At 41.6% G+C, this 22,933-nt stretch overlaps 1 protein-coding gene across 11 annotated transcripts in view; it reads left to right on the top strand.

Moving 5' to 3' along the window:
- LOC127581520 (protein CASP-like) overlaps positions 1 to 22,933 on the top strand; it is a 489,061-nt gene that overhangs the window by 379,719 nt on the left and 86,409 nt on the right. For 9 of the 11 annotated variants that reach the window (XM_052035991.1, XM_052035992.1, XM_052035988.1 and 6 more), the window contains one exon: positions 19,912 to 20,214. The exons of the other annotated variants lie outside the window; for them this stretch is intronic. In XM_052035991.1, the coding sequence (XP_051891951.1) occupies positions 19,912 to 20,214 (303 nt within the window). The remainder of the gene's footprint in view (positions 1 to 19,911; positions 20,215 to 22,933) is intronic. 11 annotated transcript variants of the gene reach the window in all.

Consider the following 22,933-nt stretch of genomic DNA (forward strand, 5'->3'; position numbering starts at 1 on the left):
CTTGTTTCTGAAGACAGCTGTAAATGTGTCCCATATCCTCCACACACAGATCATCTTTCTGGACCCTGGACCATCTGTTCCTTCCTTGGTTATTTTCTTGCTCTTTATCTACTTAGAAAACATTTTGAATTTTCTTTGATTTTACTTGCTTGTACTTTTTCATGCCCTCCCTTTGCTTTCTAAATTTTTATTTGTGACCTCAAGACAAAAGTTCAGTCATTAGTCAGACTTGACCTTCCCTGGTATCAGATACATTTCAAAAGGGTTTGCAAACGTGCAGCCCTTGTTTGACACCTATCCTCCAGTTTATTCTCTCTTCATTCAGGCCCTGTTCCACTTCCAACCCTAGCCGAGCTCCCTCTGATGAAGTTGCAAAGGTGTGGCTCCACTCAAAATCTTCAACCATGGAGCACTGTGGACAGATATCCACGTTCCTGCAGTCCTCTACTTCTTTAATATGTGTTGATCTTTTTAACTTTAAGAGTGTAAACTGATACAAAGTAATACCACTAGCAGTTGTCGTTATGGAAGTGTAACATTTTCCACGAGTAAATAATTGATGACCAATTTCTCACGTTACTATTTTTAGTGCTGCAATTTTAGTGTTTAAGAAATATCATGGCTTTAATATGTGTACTGTACAGTCACTGTCAGCTGTTGTATATTTGTATCTTTGTTGTACAGTTAGATTTTATTTGTACTTAATATTAAAGCTGGTGAACAGTATTTTTTTGAAGCTCAGCCTTGTTTGTGTGCTGGAGAGAGGAATATAGACTTGCACTGCTGTGCCTAGAGGAGGGCAAACTTGAGGACCCCCTGGGGACAGAGAAAGATGTTGTAATCAATTACCACATCATAACACTGATGCATGATAATTACTGAATGTTCCTCCAGAGATAGCGCAGCATTTGGCTGGCATGCAGTCCTTTATGGTCGGATGCCTGATTAATATGCAAATAATTGTCCGATTGTATGAAGAATGCAGGGGAAAAATGTACTGATAATGTGATCAGCAGAGCAAAGAGATGATAAATTGCTTTTACTCACTGCTGTCCTTGGTCTGAATTAAGTATCTTCATTTTATAAATGTTTTATCAAAATTAACTACAGGAGTATTTTCATAATGAGTTACGAGGACAGCATTGCCATGAATTTAATGTAAATTGAACGTGTTGAGAAATTTTCTGTGCTGCTTGATAGATTGTAAAATGGCATCTTGGTATTGTACTTATTCAAGGCAGGTTTTCCAGTGAATTTTTAAAATCCATTGTTTCCTGCAGTTTTGGAGTCTGCCTTAGTTTCTGGAAGAAAATAATTCCCTTGCGGTGTTACCAGTGTCAGATGCTCTGTAGTACCTTACTTGGCAGTCTTTCATTCTTTATGAATGGACAGCCAGGTAAGGTACTACTTTAAGAATGGACATTCTTTATAGAGTGGACAGCCAGCGCCTCTTTCCCAGGGCACCAATGCTCAATACAAGAGGGCATGGCTTTAAGGTAATGGGTGGGAAGTACAAGGGAGATGTCAGAGGGAGGTTTTTCACCCAGAGAGTGGTTTATGCATGGAATACGCTGCTGGGGGTGGTGGTGGAGGCTGATACGTTGGTCAAGTTCAAGAGGTTGTTAGATAAGCATATGGAGGAATTTAAGATAGAGGGATATATGGGAGGAAGGGGTTACATAGTCTTAGGTGTGGTTTGAAGGTCGGCACAACATGGTGGGCCGAAGGGTCTGTATTGTGCTGTACTTTTCTATGAAGCAAAGCCAGTGGTGACAGCCAACCACAAGAGCATGTTGATCCCATGCTCTGCCCTTACATTTGCACTTCTACCAGATGTTTTTCTCCAGTTCTCTGGAATAGAATCCTCCTGTCCCTAACCCAGAGCCACTTCAGCTCATTATAACATTTTTACCACTGCCTTAATACAGTTCAGTTTACCCAGCATCTTAATCTGGAACCAAATGCCAAATGGTTTATCTGGAGAAAATCTGGGTAGCATTTTGTTTGATTAAGGATTTTTGTACCATAGTTCATAACGATAATCTGTTTTTCATTTTGTGCTGTTCAAGTAAAATTAAACAATTGTGTAGCATCCTCAAGTCTGCACTCACCTTACCGACATACTTTGTTTCCCTCCATCAAATATCATGTCTTTGTTTTAGTTCTCACCATACCTGACTTTGTGTAATAGGATCACAATAGAAATAATTTTTCATATTATGAAGAAGTGCCGGAAGAAGTTGGATATTTTTCTGCAAGTGATAATTAATGCTACGTCAATAGTTGATTTTAAATCTGAGATGGATTTTTGTTAGAGTCATCCAGAGATACAGCACGGAAGCAGGCCCTTTCGCCCAGAGTGTCCACAACCGGCACTAGGCACCTCATTACATTAATCCCATTTTATTCTCCCCACTTATCTATCAACTCGCCCCAAATTCTGCCACCCACCTACACTAGGGGCAATTTATAGCAGCCAATTAACCTACCAACACACATGTCTTTGGGATATGGGAGGAAACCGGAGCCCCTGGGGGAAACCCACACGATCACAGGGAAAACATGCAGATTGCACACAGACCGCACCCGAGTTCAGGATTGAAAGGTGTTTTTGGTGTAAGGTTACAGATCATCCATGTTGTCATTTAATGGTTGAAGGGGCTAAAGGAGTTGCTTGGCCTTTTCCTGTTACCATGTTCATTTGATGGTCTCCAATTAATTAATGGGTCTGATTAATTAATTGGTTTATTATTGCCACATGTACTGAGTACAGTGAAATGCTTTTCTTTGCTTGATCATTCATACTGATCATTCCATATGTGGACTGATGGACCATATATGGACTGATCATTCCATACATTAGAACGATTACAACAAATGTAATGGAAGAGATCAGCTGAGCGCAGCTTGCAAAGAGTCGGCATGCTCTGGCACCATCTTGGTGAAAAGCCCAAGGTTGAGTGTTCATATCCTATGAGGGTTGCTGGTGAAATTACATTTAAGAATACTGATAATTTGAGGACTTATACCAGAAAGAATTCTATACAAACATCTTCAGTGCTGTAGAAATACACTTCAAGGAAGAAACTCCATATGAAACTGTCATACACATGAAAACCAATTCCATCTTTGAGATCAGTTTTTAATGTTCTAAAACATGAACCTAGCAGCGCCTTGATTGTAAATAATTACAATCCTTCTGCTTAACACCAATCTGCATGAAGTGGGGATGGAGAGATGTGTGGTTGGGTGTAGATGTTTCCACAATGTAGACCTCCAAAACCAATTCTCCCATATTGAACGTTGATTGGGGAAAACTGGAAGGGAAACACAGTGTAAGCTGGCTGTGTCCTCTCAGTGCTATCCAGCAATGGCTGAGGTGGCTGAGAACTCAAAGATGTAGGTAGCACACAGGGCCTGCATCCACTGATGAAGGACCATAGGATATGATCTCATTGAGAAGTTTTCTGTCTGCCATTACTGGCTGGTCCACTGAGTGCAGCATTTTCTGTAGTTATTTTAGATTTCATAAAGCCACCCGATTCTGATGAAACTTCATCAATCTGAACTGGAAACTGTCACTCTCTCCAAAGATGTTTTGATCCTGCTGAGTATTTCCCCTACTTTGTTTTTATTGTTTTGCCTCCAGATTAAGGGTAGACTCCATGTGCTAACTCAGTCGGAGAGGAAGAGATCCAACAGTCAAAAACTTGTGGGCTGTGAGGCTCAGTGAGCATCAGCAGCAGCTTGTCATTCCTCAATCACTCTCAAGTGGTGTGCCAACCCAGTTAGATGCTGAGTATAATGACGTGTCGGACATACCTTAAAATGAGTTTCCAGCCCAGTTCAGATACTACATGGGGCTACTTAGGTGTTTCATGTTAAAAGTGGGAGGCTGTAGGCACAGCTCAATGATCTTGCAGCTATTATTTTAGCACAAAGCCAAATAGAATGTAGAATGGCCAGGTAACCAATGGGGAGAATGTAAGTCTAAGAGACAAGACAAATATTTCTAAGGAACTACAGAAAACATTGTGCTGCAGCAATTCACCAAATTTACTTGGACATCACCTTCTTGCTCCAAGATCAGCACTGCTAGTGAGGGCAACAACAACACTTTTGCCATTGAAATCCCACCACAACCTCTTGACTTGAGAACACTTCTCAGACAAGAAGCAGCAAGCCCAACTTTAACAGGAATTCACAGTGTGAAAAGTTCCATAGGATCTGATCGAATCCCAAGTATAGTCTACCTTCTATTGTACCCCAATTGATGGCAGGTTAATTGAATTTTCTTCTTTTGTTCACATGAAAGACTTCAATTTTAATAGTTTAGTGGGGCATTAATGCACTAGTAATTAACATGAAAGAAATCTGGAAATGAACAAAATTATTAGGATCTTTTGCTTTAAATATAATCTTGAGAAAGATGAGATATGCAGTGTATCACTGTTAAACCTCATAAGTAGATTTTAGAATTATTTTCTTCCTTGGAGAGTCTTTAGAACTTTATTTATACAGCAGGGTAACAGGCCCATCTGGCCCAACAAGCCCGCACCGCCCAATTGCACCCATGTTAACCTGTATGTCTTTGGAATGTGGGAGGAAACCGGAGCACCCAGAGGAAACCCACGCAGACACGGGGAAAACGTACAAACTCCTTACAGACAGTGGTGGGAATTGTGCCCCATTGCTGGTGCTGTAATAGCGTTATGCTAACCGCTACGCTACCGTGTCATTCTGAAGTATAAATCACATTTTTTGATGTCTGCTGTGCACCAAGACTTCTGTCTATGCTGGCAGGAGCCTGGAGTGAAGAGTGACCACTTTGGCAGCAGCAAAAAACAGGCAATTCAGAAGATAAAGTGCTTCCAGTCTTGGTTGGTTTCATAACTTGGGAAGTAAAAAGCTTTAGCCACTGAAATGTGGGAAACAGTAATATGAAAAACTGTCAAAAACAGAATAACGTTCTATCTGTGAATATTGCTGAAGTCGATTATCAGGAATTATAGAAATATGAGGACTGTCACTTATAAGCAAAATTGTTTTTGGTTGGCTGCAGAACTGGTTTCACACCAGATGCACTGGTGTAGGCACAAACCATTTAGAACTTCTCAGTTGGAGGCCCTGTTAGAGATAGTAAGTTCTCTGCAGATCCACCATGGAAGAAACAGTTTTCCCATGGCACAGATAGGACAGCCACTGCCTCACAGGTCCGCTAACCTGCAAATAAACCATGGAGAGCTGTATTTTTAGGTGTGTAAATTGATTCCCTCCCAATCCAGGGAGAGGTTGTAAACTGGATTCGAAATTGGCTGTGTGGGAGAAGACAGAGTGGTAGTGGATGATTGTTTCTCAGACTGGAGGCCTGTGACTAGTGGTGTGCCTCAGGGATCTGTGCTGGGTCCATTATTGTTTGTTGTCTATATCAATGATCTTGATGATAATGTGGTAAATTGGATCAGCAAGTTTGCTGATGACACCAAAATTGGAGGTCTTGTGGACAGCAAGGAAGGCTTTCAAAGCTTGCAGACGGATCTGGACCAACTGGAAAAATGGGCCAGAAAATGGCAGATGGAATTTAATGCAGACAAGTGTGAGGTGTTGCATTTTGGAAGGACAAATCAAGGTAGGACATACACAGTAAACGGTAGGACACTGAGGAGTGCAGAGGAACAAAGGGATCTGGGAGTTCAGATACATAATTCCCTGAAAGTGGCGTCGCAGGTAGACGGGGTTGTAAAGAAAGCTTTTGGCATCCTGGCATTCATAAATCAAAGTATTGAGTATAGGAGTTGGGATGTTATGGTGAGGTTGTAAAAGACATTGGTGAGGCCAAATTTAGAGTATTGTGTGCAGTTTTGGTCACCTAACTATAGGAAGGATATCAGTAAGATTGAAAGAGTGCAGAGGAGATTTACTAGAATGTTGCCGGGTCTTCAGGAGTTGAGTTACAGGGAATGTTTGAACAGGTTAGGACTTTATTCCTTAGAACGTAGAAGAATGAGGGGAGATTTGATAGAGGTTTACAAAATGATGAGGGGTATAGACAGAGTAAATGTGAGTAGGCTCTTTCCACCTAGATTAGGAGAGATAAGTATGAGAGGACATGGCTTTAGGGTGAAAGGGGAAAAGTTTAGGGGGAACATTAGGGAGAACTTCTTCATTCAGAGAGTGGTGGGAGTGTGGAACGAGCTGCCATCTGGTGTGGTAAATGCAGGCTCAGTCTTGAGTTTTAAGAATAAATTGGATAGATAGATGGACGGGAGAGGTCTGGAGGGTTATGGATTGTTCTGTGTAGTGTTCTATGGTTCTGTGGCGTCTAGGCAGAGATTGCAGGTTGTTTCCATGCAGACGGGGACCAGAACCTTCAGTTGTTTCCAGAGAGCTTCCAGAGTTCTCAGTCTGACCTTTATAAACTGCGGAAATGGAAGGGATTCATACAGCTTACCCAGTTCATACCATATCACAGACAATGCTAGCGTTGTTATGTTCCTTGTAGAAACTTATTTTTAAGGAAGACTTGTGTATGTCTACATATGTAAGAAAATAACAAGCTTTAATGATGGTAATCAAGCATATAATGATCTTTATTACACAAGGGTAATGAAAGAGTAGTTCCTAAACACGATTTCTCCTTGGTATCCAAAGGTTTTGAATTCAGTGCAGAAGTGTATCCAAAGTTCCCAAATGACCCGAGGGTGTTCGGTAACTTTGACTTCCAGAAATATTGACAGTCAAATGAGCCATGACAGGTGACAGTGGAGTTCACAGGAAATTCTGTGATTGTATTTTTCTTCTCTGCCATTTTATTAATCAGAGCAATTGCAGAGTGCTCTTTTGTTTCTTTATAATTCCTTTTTCCTGATGCATGTGCCCTGTGGCATGCCAGCAGTAAAAATGTAAATTACAATAATTCTTCAAAGGTGAAAAATGCACACATGCATCATTTAGTTTTTCACACAATGGTGCAATGACATAAAAATATCTTTACCCTGAATGTTCAAATATACAAACAATGAAGACAGTTAAACTTTTTATAATCTACTTATCTGCTGGTTTCTCGGGTTTATTTTCTTAAAAAGGGTTGGGAATTGATAAAACACCTTGGAGTGTCACTGCCCAAAAAATTCCCTTATGTGGATGCTGGTAGCAACAAAATGTGATGCAATTAATGTAAAAGCCACACCTAGGCACTGGGATAATCATTAGACAATGAAATTGATGCCCTTTTTTAATCTGATTAAAGTTGTGTAGGACAGTGACAGGTTATTTGAAATTGAAAATAATCATACAGAAGTCATAATGATTTCATTGTGTAAGGCCTTGTACCTCTATTGTTGTTTTGAGTGATGTAAGAAAGTGTTCCAGAAGGTGCTTATAATGCATATGTGCTGATGTTCCAATGCTCACTGTGACTCTACCTTGTGGTGCAGTCTAAGCCTGTCTTCCCTTAACCCTGCATCCTACACTGTCATCCATCTTTGTCCACAGTGTCAAATTGTTCTCTTTAAGAAGCAACGTGATTCTCCGACTTTTATATTCAATGCCCCTACCAATGAAGGCAATTATCCATACACCTTCCTTATGACCCTATCTACATGTGTTGCCACTTTCAGGGAGCTGTGGATTTGCACCCCAAGATCTCTCTGTACATCAACGCTTGTAAAGGGTCCTGCTATTTACTGTAGACTTTTCTCTCAGATTTGACCTCCCAAGTGTAAAATCTCATGCTTGTATGGATTAAATGGATTAAATCTGCCTTTTCTTCGCCCATATTTCCAACTGGTCTATACCTGCTGTTTCCTTTGACAGCATTCCTCATTGTCTGAAACTCCACCAATTTTTGTGATATCTGCATGCTTATTAATCAGCCCACCTACATTTCCGTCCAAATCATTTATATATATCACAAATAGCAGATGTCCCAGCACTAATCTCTGTGGAACACCACTGGTCACAGGCCTCCAGTCACAGTAACACCCCTCCACCATTGCTCTCTGTCTTCTTTAGAACATAGAACAGTACAGCACAGGAACAGGCCCTTTGGCCCACGATATTGTGCCAAATTAATTAAATTAGTAATCAAATGCCCAATTAGACTAATCCCATCTGCCTACACAGTGTCCATATCCCTCCATTTCCTGCACATTCATGTGCCAATCTAAGAGCCTCTTGAAGGCCTCTATTGTATTTGCCTCCACCTAGCAACACATTCCAAGCACCCACCACACTCTGTGTAAAAAAAACTTGCCCTGCACATCTCCTTTGAATTTACCCCCTCTCATCTTAAATGCATGCCCTTGGGTATCAGACATTTCAACCCAGGGAAAAAGATACCGGCTGTCTACTCTATCTAATGTCTCTCATAATCTTATAAACCTCTATCAGATCTCCCCTCAGCCTCCGCTGCTCCAGAGAGATCAACCCAAGTTTGATCCCTCTAATCCAGGCGGCATCCTAGGGTCATCTTCTGCACCCTCTCCAAACCCTTCACATCCTTCCTGTAATGGAGTGACCAGAATTGAATGCAATATTCCAGATGCAGCCGAACTAGAGTATTATAAAGCTACAATATAACTTACTGACTCTTGAACTGAATTCTTCGACTAATAAAGGCAAACATGCCATGTGCCTTCTTTACCACCCTATCTACTTGTGCAGCCACTTTCAGCGAGCTATGGACTTGGACCCCAAGATCCCTCTGCATATCAACACTGTTAAGCATCTTGCCATAAACAGTGTACTGTCCCTTTATGTTTGATCTCCCAAGGTGCAATTCTTCACATTTGGCCGGGTTAAACTCCAGCTGCCATTTCTTCGCCTGTATCTGCAACTGATCTATATCCCACTGTATCCTTTGGCAGTCTTCTACACTATCCACAACACCACCAATCTTCGCATTGTCTGCAACTTACTAACCCACCCATCTACATTTTCATCCAGGCCATTTATATACATCACAAACAGCAGGGGTCCCAGTACAGATCCCTGCAGAACACCACTGGTCACAGACCTCCAGCCAGAATAAGTTCCATGGACCACTACCCTCTGTCTTCTATGGGCAAGCTAATTCTGAATCCAAACGGCCAAGTCACCGTGGATCCCATGCATCTTACTCTTCTGGGTGAGCCTCCAATAAGCGACCTTGTCAAGCACCTTACTAAAATCCATGCAGACAACATCCACAGCTCTACCTTCATCAATCACCTTCATCACCTCCTCGAAAAACTCAATCAAATTAGTAAGACATGACTTGCCTGCACAGAGCCATGCTGACTGTCCCTAATTAGGCCAAATTCTCATAAATCCTATCCTTACTAATCCTCTCCAGTAACTTCCCTATCACTGACATGAGACTCAGTGGTCTATAGTTTCCAAGATTATACCCATTTCCCTTCTTGAATAATGGAACAACATTAGTGACTCGCCAGTCCTCCGGGACCTCGCCTGTGGCTAGAGACGACACCAAGATATTGGTCAAGGCCTCAGCAATCTCATCTCTTGCCTCTCTCAGTAACCTAGGGTATATCCCATCAGGCCCTGGGGACATCCACATTAATGTTCTTTAAGAAATCCAACACTATCTTTCTCTTTATCTCAAAATGCCCTAGCATATTAGCATGCTCCACACTGATCTGCCTATTCTCCACGTCCTACTTCTTGGTAAATACTGGTGCAAAGTACTCATTTGGGACCTCGCCAACATTTTCCACCTCCAAGTCCCTCCTTTACCCTTAAGTGGTCCTACCCGCTCCCAAGTTATCCTCTTGCTCTTGATGTATGTATAGAATGCCTTAGAGTTCTCTTTAATCTGACTTGTCAAGGACTTTTCATGGCCCCTCCTGGCTCTCCTAATTCCCTTCTTGAGTTCTTTTCCTCAAGGGCTCTGTTTGATTTTACTTCCCTAAACCTCACACACACTTCCTTTTTCTTCTTGACTAATTCACCACATCTCTTGTCATCCAAGGTTCTCTTACCTTGCCATCCTTGTCCTTCCTTCTTACTGGAACATACCTGTTCTGTACTCTGTGCAGTTGGTCTTTAAACACCCTCCAAGTTCAAGTTCAAGTTACTTTATTGTCATTCATCCATGCTATAAAAACACATGGCGGAACGAAATGTCGTTTCCCCCAGACTCACACAGCAGAGGACGTACATAGAACAGAAGACATACAATAAACACAACAAAAAATCAAAAAAATAGTGCAAGTACAAATAGTGCAAAAAAACGGTATATACAAAATAGAAATTTAGTGCAGAGTTAGTGCAAAACCATGTTGGACAAGAGAAGTACAAGCTCAGTGTGTTGTACTCATTGTATAAACATGTTCAACAGCAGCCAAGGTTCTTATATGCCGTTGTGCAAACCAGAGCTTTTGACGCGGCATTTGTCTACCAGGGTATTCAGGAGCCTGACAGCCTGGGGGCAAAACTGTTGAGCAATCTAGCAGTTCTGGCCCGGATGCTCCGGTACCGCTTGCCAGACGGCAGTGGGACAAATAGGTCGTGGGAGGGATGAGAAGGGTCATCTATAATTCTGTAAACCTTACGTGTGCATCATTTATTGTAAATATCCGAAATGGAAGAAAGAGGTACTCCAATGACTCCACATGTCGGTTGTGGACTTGCCCAGAAACAGCTGTTCCCAATTAACTCTCCCTAGTTCCTGCCTAATGCTCTCGTAATTTGCCCTGCTCCAATGTAATACTCTCCCGCAAGGTCCAGACTTATCCATATTTATAGCCATCTTAAAATTTAAGGAGTTGTGGTCACTGTTCCCTAACTATTCTCCCACTGAAAGGTAAGTCACCTGGCCAGGCTTGTTATCTAGCACCAGGTCCACTATGGCCCCTCGTCTTGTTGGACTAACTACACATTGATTTAAGAAACCCTCCTGGATGCGCCTAACAAATTTTGCCCCATCTAAACCTCTTGTACTCAGGAGGTTCCAGTCTATATTAGGGAAATTGAAGTCACCTATGACAACAATCCTGTTGTTTTCACACCTTGCGCTGATCTGCCTATGTATCTCTTCCTCAATGTCCCAGTGACTATTGGGATGTCGGAAGTATGATCCCATCAGAGTGATTGCACCTCTCTTATTTTTGCGTTCTACCCATATAGACTCAGTGGATGAGCCCCCTGTTATGTCCCCTCTGAGTGCAGCTGTGATATTGTCCTTGATTAATAGCGCCAAGGCAATTTTGAATCCAATCTACCAAGTCAATGTGGATTCCACACGTCCTACTCTTCTGGATCAGGCTTCCATGAGGGACCTTATCGAATGCTTTACTGAAGTCCATGTAAACAACATCCACTGCCCCACCCTCATCAATCACCTTCGTCACCTCCTCAAAAATTCAATCAAGTTTGTAAGATATGACCTCCACTGCACAAAGCAATGCTGACTGTCCTTAAAAAGTCTTTACTTTTCCACATATGAGTAAATCCTATCCCTAAGAATCTTCTCCAATAATTTCCCTACCATTGACGTGAGGTTCACCAGCCAATAATTTCCTGGTTTGACCCATTGCCCTTCTTAAACAGAGAACAACATTGGCTATTCACCAGTCTTCAGGGACCTCACCTGTGGCTAAAGAGGATACAAAGATCTCTGTCAAGCCCCAGCAATTTCCTCCCTTGCCTCCTGGGATAGATCCCATCAGGCTCTGGGGACTTATCTACCTTAATGTTCTTGAAGAGCCCCAACCCCTTCTCATTGATACCAACATGCCCTAGAATATCAGCATTTCGCTGTCCTCCATGCCCTTCCCTTGGTGAATACCAGTGCAACATGCTCATCTTGGACCTTGTCCACTTCCTCCGGCTCCATGCATAAATTCCCTCCTTTGTGCTTGAGTGGTCCTACCCTCTTGTTTTGTGATTTTTCTTAATCCTATTCATTAAGAACATTTTATGGCTCTTTTTAGCCCTGTTTAAATTCCCAAAGGCCCTGTCTGATTTCAGCTCCCTAAACCTTGCTTGTGCTTCCTTTTTATTTTTCACTAAATTTGCGAAATCTCTCATCATCCAAGGTTTCCAAACCCTGGCATCCTTGCCTTTCTTCCTCACAGAAATATGTCGGTCCTGAATTCTGACCAGGTGGCCTTTAAATGACTCCTGAGAGTCAGATGTGGACTTGCCCAATAACAGTTGCTCCCAGTCTACTCTCCCCAGTTATCCATTACCATCTTAAAACAGTTATGATTACTGTTCCTAAAGTGTTCTCCCACTGAAGCTCCAATCACCTGGCCAGACTCATCTCCCAGTACAAAATCTAGTGAGGCCCCTTCCCTATCTCCATTGGACTATCCACATATTGTTTCAAGAATCCCTCCTGGATGCACTGTACAAATTCTGCCCCATCTAAGCCCCTGGCACTAAGGGAGTCCCAGTCAATATTGGGGAAGTTAAATCACCCACTATAACCCTGTTGCTTTCAAATCTTTCCATATCTGTTTCTCTATCTCTCGCTGGTTATTGGGAGGCCAATAGTACTATAGTATATCCCCTTCCTAGTGATTGCACCCTTCTTATTCCTGAGCTCTACCCATATTGCTTCAGTGGATGAGCCCTCCAAGATGTTTCCTCTAAGTGCAGCTGTGACATTCTCCCTCTTCTACTTCCCCACCTCTTTAACATCGCTCTATCACGTTTGAAACATCTAAACCCTGGAACACTGAGCTGCCAGTCCCATCCTTCTCTCAACCAAGTCTCTGTAATGGCCACAATGTCATCGTTCCATGTACTAATCCAGGCTCTAAGTTCCTACCTGTACTGCTATTTGCATTAAAATAAGTACTCTTCATCCCATCAGTCCTACCGTGTTCATTAACCTGGCCCTGGCTGTCCTTCCTTTCAGCCTTACGTAACCTAACCTCCACCTTCCCCTCAATCCCTCCGCCTGTTGACCCAGTGCCCTGGTTCCCACCCCTGGCACTTGTTTAAATCCTCCCAAGTAGCATGAGCAAACCCCCCTGCGAGGCTACTGGCGCCCCTCCAGTTGAAGTGCAACCAATCAAAGATCATGTACTTTAAAGTTTAGATGGGGTTGTGAGAAGGATGCAAAGAGGCTTCAAGGCAACTTGGATTGAGTGAGTGGTCTCCTTCTCGGATTTACTTGCTATAGAGGGAGTGCAAAAAAGTTTCACCAGACTGTCTCCTGATATGGCAAGATCATTGTGTGAAGAGAAATTGGATGGATTATGTTTGTGTCATTGAAGGTTTAGAAAAATGAGAGGGTTCTAACTGAAACTTTTTGACAGAGCTCAAGAGGCTGGATGCAGGGAGGATGTTTCCCTAGCTGTTTTGTTTAGAACAAGTCTCAGAATGTGGGTAAGATATTTGAGATTAAGACAAGGTGAAATGTTATTTCTTGGAACATGGTGCATTGTGGAATTCGCTACCACAGAAGGCAGTAGAAGCCAGGTACATTTAAGAAGGAGATGGATAAATCTCTAGATGCAGAAAACGTAGAGGGAGAAAATGGGAATATGGTGTTGAACTAGATGATCAGCCATGATTGTATTGAATGGTGGTGCAGGCTCAAAGGGGCAAATGACCCCACCTTCTGTTCTTATTTGTTGTGTTTCTAAATTATTTAAGAACCCCTGGTCCTTTTGAACATTACACTCTCCAACGCCTCGTCATTCATCACATACTCTGCTTTCTGGTTACGTGTACCAGAGTGGATGACCTCACATTTTTCCACATTCCATTGGTTCTGTACTCGCCCACTCACTCAGCATGTCAATGTTCTGCTGAAGCCTCTTTTTATGTCCCCCTCCCTGTTCACAATCCTGCCTAGGTTAAAATTGTTAACAAATTTGAAAAGGTGACAAAGGTGCTGTAAACTAAATTGTTGACAGAGATTGTGAAAAGCTGGGACCAATCCCTGCAATCGCCAGGAATCACAGACAAATGCAGGCTATTACAAAGTAACAGGATAATTTACCCTAAGTATTTCTCCCTGCAACTCTTTAAGGTATGGTAGAGGAGGATAAGTCCGCAGAGCTAACCCTGAAATTCCCATTGCTTTTGGCATCGTAGCGGTTGTGGATGTTGCTTCACCCTAGGTCAAGTTTGTAACAATTAGTAGTTGTAACCCTGCATAAGTAAGTTAGTAGAACTATCTCCAACCTGCCTCCAAACTAACTGCAGCTTTCCTCCACACTTGGCTGCACCACTTCTCTGCAACTATTCATTCCCTCCATCATAGTGACTGCAGTGTGTACCGTCTACAGAGTGCATTTCAGGTACTCACCTGAATTCTTCCTACAGACTCCTTCCAAGCCCACAACCTCGACCCACCCAGAACAACTGGGCAGCAAAAGCATGGCAACACCACCACCTGCAGGTTCACCTCCAGGACACATACTGTCCCAACTTGGAAATGTATTCCTTTTCTGCATTGTTTCTGGGTCTAAATCCTAGAATTCCTACTCCAATTGACTCCAAACAGACAGCTCATCGCCATCCCCTCAGGGACAATTTAAGGACTGGTGATAAAGCTGGCCTTTATAGCAACTACCAGATCCCAAAAAAATGGAATTTAAAATAGAACTTGCTTCTAATTTTCCACCAAATAATTATAAGAACCATCTCTACTTTACCTCCAGCTGTTCCCCTCTGCAATAATTGAAGTAGCAGTACCCCTTCTTCCATGTAATATTTACTTAAATTAGAAAGATTTGAAATCATATTTCCTTTCACGACACTCCAAAGCACTTCAAAGCCAATGAAATGTTTCTGAACTGTTTTCAATGATTATTGTAGAAAACACGCAGTCAAACTGCTCACAGCAAGCTCCCACAACAAAACTTCAATAATGATCAGATAATCTGTTCCTTTTAATGGCAATGATTGAGAGATAAATATTGACTAGAGCACTGAGTAACGCCTCTGATCATGGAACTATTCTCGAGAGAGCAGTCTTTGGCCTTGGGATGTGAATTTGCAACTTCAGTAGAATTGACTCACATTCCCAACTTTCTTCTTTGAGCTAAAAAATACACAATGCTCTTGTTTTACTGAGTTGTACATTATGATTTTTCAAAATATGAAACTTAACAAAGGAATACTGTTGGAACCTTGTACTGCGGTGCTCACAATGCAACTGGATTGCGTACTGTGTAGGATATTTAGAGTCCACTCCATGTCTACTGGTGGATGCTTGATGCACTAGACAGCAAAGAGGAACGTGCTTGTGCCCTTGGCAATGTTCAGCCAAGAGAATTGAACTTTAAGGAGCAGGAAACAATAGATGAAATGTTACATTGCCCTAAAATAAATCAGAACAAAAGTTTTATGTTAGTTCCCAATTAGATTGATTGAAGATACAAGAGACTGCAGATACTGGAACCCTGAGCAGAAAACAAACTGCTAGAGGAACTCAACAGGTCAAGCAGCATCTATGGAAGGAAATGAACAGGCAACATTTTGGGTTGAGACCCTTTTAGTGGACTGAAAGAGGAGAGATGGATAGTACAAAGAGATGAGGAGAAGGTGTGGGGCAAGAGCTGGCAAGTGATTAGTGGATCCAAGTGAGGAGAGGTTGATTGGCAGTTGGAGTCAGGTGTGGGGGGGGGGATGGAATAGCAACAGAGGCTGGGAGGTGAGAGGTGGGGGCACAAATGGCTGCAGATGGTGGGATCTGATAGGAAATGGCTGGAGCATGGAACTAAATAAGGGAGGTGGGGAGGGCAGAGGGGAACAGTGAGGGGAGGGGACCCAGCGGGAGGAGTGTGTGGGTGATGGACAGATGGAGTGGGTGGGGGAGGGGAAAGAAACAAGGTGATAGGAGGTGGGGGCTGGGTGTGTGTAGAAGGTGTGTAAGATTGATTGAAATCAGCTCTATTTAATCTTAATATTCCTGGTTCTTTTAACATAGTTTTATTTGGGTAAGTTTTCAGATGCTGGAAATTTGAAATAAAACCAAATGCTAGTAGCCTAGCAGGTCAGGCATCATCTGTGGAAATAGAAACAGTTCACGTTTTAGATTGAAGACCCTTCATCTGAACAAAAATTCATCTGTTTAAATTTATCTAAAAAATATTGGAAACTTTTATAAAGCTACAGTTTGAAATAATATTAGTAAGATGTGTTTATACCGTACATCAACAGAAGAAACCATAGGTTAGAGAGAAGCTCTGAATATTATTAGCCTACCAGTGGTATCTTTGACCTTGGTATAGGTTAAAGGACACAGACCTCAGGAGAAACATCTTCATCATGCAGGAGTTTCTGCCATCTTTGACACACACTGTGAGGAAGATGGATGATCTGCCAATCTGTTCCCCGGCACTGGTGAATTAGGAGCAAATTTGGTAGCTAATTCTCTGCTGGCTTGATTAAAGAAATATCTTTGACCAAAATACTGTCATGCAATTGTATTAGGATTTTTTTAGGATAAATAATGTATGTAGAAAATGTGTATTGTTTTTATTGTGAGGTTGCAATATAACAGTTGTGTTCCAGTAAAAAGTAAAGCAATTTTCTATTAAAAATATTCAGGTTCCATTGCCTTGAGTCCAAATCGAATATGAATTGTCTTCACATCTGGGAAAATGTTGTTTGTTCATGGATCCGTAGTCATCAGTGTTTTATCTGATTTGTCATCTTAATAAAAATGCTATTTTGGGAAAGGGGATTGCCAATCTGTTCTTTCCAGAGAATCAGAGGTATTCTGGGAGTGAGCTAAAAGCTGCCAAATACATTTCAGATATTTCTTTATGGATCAGTCTTGAATCTAAAAGTAACTGTGCAGTAGGTGCAGTAGCTGAAGATTTTGAATGGCCATTAGCATACCTGTCCTCATAGCTTCTCAATAATCATTTGCTCACATCCCTTCTCCGGGGCTGGTGATAGTCTCAGTGGACAGGGGAGAAATGGAATTTGCATTTGCAAAGCAGGCGGTATGAAACTGTAATTACAAAATGCAGTTCAATAGCAAAAGCTTGTACATATGCAACAAAGAGATCTTGCATTTATACATAGCTCATTGAGAATAGTCCCAAGATATTTCACTGGAGTATTATCAGATAACTTAAATACCATGACATAAAAGTCTTTCCCGGGCTAAAGGACTGCAGTTTCAAGGATAGATTAGAGGGGCTGGGGCTGGTTTTTCTGCAGAAGAGAAGGCAGAAGACAAATTTGATTGAAGTATAAAATGATGAGACTGGAGAAGGATTAGAAGTCACAGGTATAAAACAAAAGGGAAGAGAATTAAGAGTAGCATGAGAAAAATCCTTTTTATGCAGCATGTGTTTGGAATGTGGAACACACTGCTGGCAGATGTGGTGGAGGTAGGTTGCATTGTGGCCTCAAGAGGCAGTTGGACGGATGTATGGTGAGAAAAAGCTTGCAGCGTTTAGGGAGAAGAGGTGGGGGTTGGCACTAGTGAATTGCTCTGGTAGAGAGTTGGCAGGGACACAGTGGACTGAATCACCTCCTGTGCTGTAACCATTGTAAGACTCGAGTAGCTAGACAGTTCAGAAAGAGCTCTTAAGGAGTGACAGGAGAGGTTTGCAGAGGGAATTCCAGAGCTCAGAATCTAGGAAGATGAATTCATGGAAATCTAGGATGTGCATGTGGGTAAAATTAGAGAAGCTCTGAGATCTCAGATTGTAGTACTGCTAGAGTCACAAAGGTAAGCGGGATGGCATTAAAGCTTTGAACAGTAATTGTTCATTTTAAATTTGGTCTGTTGATGGACAAGGAGCCAATGTAGACCACAAACATAATATGTGAGTACAGGGATACAAGAAGGAGAGGTTGGAAGTGCATGTCCCTGAAAAAGAAGTTGTTGGCAAGACTATAATGAAGCTGGTGGCTGGGGCCTTAGCTGGTGCTGGGCTTTTTGGGGCGTGTTAATGGACCAGAAGAAGTTGCACCCACCACACTGCTGAGAAAGCCATTTATGGGTGGCAAGGCCACAGCCCCAGCTTTGCTGTGTCAAAGCTGGCAAGGATTTTCAATGCATCTGGCATTCAGAAGCATTCAAATACTAGTAAAAATTAAATAAACATATCTTAAATGTTATCAATTATTCTTTTTTAAAAAATCTGAAAACATTTTAATTATTTGTCTTTACAATAATGTTTTAAATTATTTGCATGTTTTCGGGTGTAACTTTCCTCACTCCCTTCTTCCTTGCAATGCAATGAATGGCTGTGGATTACACCTGGGGAGCAGGTTTACCTGTTGGACTCCATGGAGAGTCCAGTGTTATAGCCCCTGGGAAATCAGCCACAGAGCTTAACCTGAAAGATTGGAACATGAGCATATGTGCAGAGTCCCAAACTTGTCTGCTCTCATGCAGGCAGTTCCATGTAGAGTTGCTGGTAAAACCCAGCAAAAATCTGATCTAATGGCGTTGGTCTTCCCCATTTAAGGGTTTCTGCATCTCAACTTATGTATGTAAGAGGAACTGTGTGGGAATCCTGGCCCAGTGGAAGGGGTGAGGGAGGTGTGTTATGGAACTGAGTGTCGTCAGTGTACACATGAAACTTGATGCTGTTTGTGATGGTGTTCCTAAGAGAAAGTGTATAAATGAGAATTAGGGGAGAGTGCAGTGATATGCCTTCGTTATCCTCAGAGATAATCACTGTGCATTGAAGCATCTTTGATGTTTAACAAAAGTTAAAAATAATTGAGGGGTTGGCGAGAGCAAAGTTGGAGGGATGATTGAAGGCATGGTCAAACTTTGGAAGTGGCCTTAAGTGGGAAAGAAGGCTAGAGTGGCATGTTGTAAAATGTATCTAAAGGTCAGTCAGCAGGAAAGTCTGGAACCTGAGCAGTTAGTGGTTGGAAGGCAAAGTGTATGAGCAGTGACAGAGTAGACTAGAGAGGGGCGAGCTCATGGGGGAAATGCAGGTGAGCGCACAGATCTTGAAGTTGATGCTTTGAGAATGAGTAGCAGTCAGCAAGGCTGGCTGGGATTGGAGTGCAGGACCACGTGGTGCTGGTAAAAAGGAGAGTGGAAGAATTGACTGAAGGTAACAAGGTTTGGATAAGGGTTTCAGCAGCAGCACGGTTGAGATGGGTGGCTGCAGAAATCAAATGAAGGATCTAAGCAGAAGCTGTAGAACTGGATTGCAGCAAGATGGGAAGTGTTCAGTGAACAAGCCACATCTGAGATCCCTTCCAGAATGAAGACGTTAGTGGTCATGTTTTATGATTAACTCCTGGATGTTTCTGTGTGTGGCAAGGTAAGTGTTAATTCCACATGCTCTGTCAGAGTAGCCAGTCTCTCATATTGTTGTACCACAAATGTTGAAGTGTTAAAATGCATTAGCAAATTTACTAATTTACCCCAAGATTTAATGTGTGAAGACAGGTTGCAGGATTGCTTTTAAAAAAAGCTGTTGCTTGCGACATGTTTGAAATACTTAAAGCAGAATTTGCAGTGTAAATTTGCAGGAATGTGTTAACTTCTCACTATCTTGGCTTATTGTATAAATATTTGAAGTAGAAATATTGGTTAAGTAGAGTGCTGTACATTTCATGAAATGTTGAGTATCTGAGAGCCTGAGTTCATGAGTTCCTCACTAGGGTGAGTTTGATTGTAAAGTGGATGAAAGTTCAGAGCCCAGGTACTAGTCACAAGCTAGACCAGAATCACACACTCGTGCTTGGATTTCTTTCTGCCTCTTCCTGGTGCACTATTTCTGCAATATAAAAAACATCTTACTTTTTCATATTCCTTTCCCACACTTTAAAAAAAACTCTTCCTTTCACAGCTCGGCTTTTAAGCTGTCTGTCAGATTTTACAACTTTAGTAGCTTAAATAAAATTGCCATCTATTATGAGGTTTAGTTTTGAAGGAAAGTCTATAGCCATCTGATTAAAATGCTCTGTATCAAAAATAAAACTTACATAATGAAATTATTCATTCATTTATTTTAGAGATTACCCCAAAGACCTCTGCCAGTTGCAGCCCAGCCCCTGAATCTCCAGTCAGCTCTGTGGAATCAGTGAAGAGTGTGGCTGAACTATCATCCCAGCACTCGATAGCCACTGAGAGCAGTAAGGACATCAAACCCTCCGAACCATGTGAACAGTCCTCAAATGATCCTCAGGTTCTGTCATCGCTGCCAATGTCTGGCCAGTCAGCGTTAAGCATACAGAAGCTGGTAGCCATGTCTCCTGAACTAGATACGTATGCTATCACAAAGAAAGTCAAGGAAGTGCTAACAGACAATAACTTAGGTAGGTAACAACACATCTTCAACTGGATACAACTGATTCCATTCTGCTAATGTGCGTCTTGTATAGAAAGAAAATAGAGTTTACTTTCTCATTCTTTTTCCTGAAGAAACAGAGTGGTATGGTTTAATTTATTTATTGAACCATTTTTATTCTTATTTTTTTATAATGCGTTAGAACTAATTTTAGTACACTTTTTCACAGATGGGGTATGGTGTGCTGTAAATGGGCATTTTATGGAAGCACGTCCTCTGTTTTCTTATACAAGATGCTAACAGAATTGTAATTATACAGATTTGCAACAGAATGTTGAACTTAGGATTGGTTCCCCTTAGTTACCAGTCTTTGTTTTGTCAGTCTGTATCTTCCTATCGTCTTCCACCCCACATCCAAATTTATATTCATTTCTAAAATAAGCATCATTCAGATGATGTATGTCGACAAGTCCAAGGAGGAATGTTTAGGAGAAGCTAGGAAGATAACTACTGCAGTTACAGTAGCACCAAATGGAACAAAAACAGAAAATGCCGGAATCACTTAGGTCAGGCAGCATCCGTGGAGAGAGAAACAGAGTTAATGTTTTAGGTCAGTGACCCTTCATCAGAACCAAATGATCATTACAGTGGGCTGAATGGCATGATTAGGCAGTCGGACTTCATTGGAGTGACATAGATATGGTGTGGTAAAGATTACCAACACAATTATGCTAATTCAATTACAGTTTGTACATTATGAAAAAATTAAATTTGAAATGGCTTTCATAGCATGCAAAATAAAAAGAAACAGACCCATTGCAGTGAGTTTTTGTATTGAAAGGAAATGGTAGATTTGAACTTCAAATACTTCTGTTTATGTTAACTGTTTATGATGTCTAGACATTCTAAAGAGGCACAAGTCCACTTGTTGAGAGAAAAAACAATAAGGTATCACACACATCAGTGAGATAAATAGCCAGCAAATCAATGTCGTTAATAATGTTGACTGGGATATATATTAATCAGAATACTGAGAAAATATCCCTGCTGGTCTTAAAGTGTCAAGAGATCATTGGTGTCCATCTGAGAGAACGGACAGAGCTTTCTAGCAATACCCCATCTGGTTATACCTGCACATTGAAGTGACGGCCCTGATTATTGTGAACTTGAACTGAGCAAAACCACTTGGGAGACTTTTTACAGAGGAAATAATACAAAATTGTCTCTATTACACCAATGATGACATCAAACTGGTCAATGAATGTGTCCTCTTCCTGTGCTGTAAACGTTTCCATGTTTAATGAATGTGCTTGAATCTGTTTACTTGAATCTATTTGCATCTGAGATTCCCACTTTAGTACATTGGGTCCTATTTATTTAATCTGGCATAAAGTTAAGAAATGAGAGATTGCAAAGTGTTGCTCTGTCACCATTATCCAGGTGTTGTGGTGCTGCCTGTGCATGTTTAACACTCTTGCTCAGTTATTTCGGGTTATATTGTTGGAAGGCTTCAGCTGCTGAGATGTAAATGTAAAAGCCTGTTGGTGATACCACAATATCCAGACCTGATGAGGTACAGTTTATATATTGTAATTGGATGCTTTCAGTCTACAGTGTCTCACTGAATACCCTGGTATACAATCAAGCTGAATATTCTGATTGGCCTTTGATTACATCATGCAGCGTATATGTGGTAACCTCCATTTATCAGTTTGTCAGATGTCTGCAGGGCAACTATTGGTCTCGGTGCTGTTAAGTGTTGAAGCTGCAAAATAAGCTCTTTTATCAAAGCACAGGAGCTCTTTGTTGCCAAGGACGTTCTTGACAAATGGAGGTCATACAGAGTGTGATATATACTGTGTGTGTTATTCCCAGTAATTTACACCAGTATCTGTTCTATGGTCTGGCACTCATCAAGTAAAATGTCAGCAGCAGCTCTCAGGTCTTTACACCACCACTGATTAAACACTTATTGATGCTAATTACAAATATAACAAGGAAAAGACATTATTCTATTAGCACAATGAAAATGCCATTACAAAGAAGCTTCCTAGAGTCTTCAAGTACTTCCCATTGATCGGAGGCAAGGGAAGAGATTGTTGGGGCTCTGGCTGAGATTTTCAAATCTTTGCTGGGCACAAGTGAGGTACCAGATGACTGGAGCATGGATAATGTAGTTTCCCTTTCAAGAAGACCTGGTAATTACAGACCTGTGAGCCTAACATCAGTAATAAGGTTGTTACTGGAAAAAAATTCTGAGGGACAGTATTAATGGTCACTTGGAAAGGCGGGAAGTGATTGAGATAGCCAGCATGGCTTTGTCAAGGATAGATCCTGTTTGACTAATCTGAATGAATTTTTTGAAGAAGTAGCAAAGTGTTTTGATGAGGGCAGTGCAGTAGATGTGGTTTACACGGACCTTGACAGGTAACGCCTTTGACAGGGTCCCACTTGGGAGACTGGTCCAAAAGGTTAGGGCCCATGGGATCCAGGGCAAGTTGGTAAATTGGATCCAAAATTGGCTTGGCAATAGGAGACAGAGGATGATGGTAGAGGGTTGTGATTGAATGCCTGTGACTAATGGTTTTCCACAGGGATCGGTGCTGGGACCCTTGCTGTTTGTAATATACAGGGATGATTTGGTTGTGGATGTGGGAGGCACGATAAGCAAATTTGCAGATGGCATGAAGATTGGTATTGTTGATGGTGTGGAGAGGTCCTAGACTATTGTGTGACGTCAATGTGTT

The sequence above is a fragment of the Pristis pectinata genome, chromosome 21 (genome assembly GCF_009764475.1).
Source record: "Pristis pectinata isolate sPriPec2 chromosome 21, sPriPec2.1.pri, whole genome shotgun sequence".
In the NCBI taxonomy this organism is placed as follows: Eukaryota; Metazoa; Chordata; class Chondrichthyes; order Rhinopristiformes; family Pristidae; genus Pristis; species Pristis pectinata.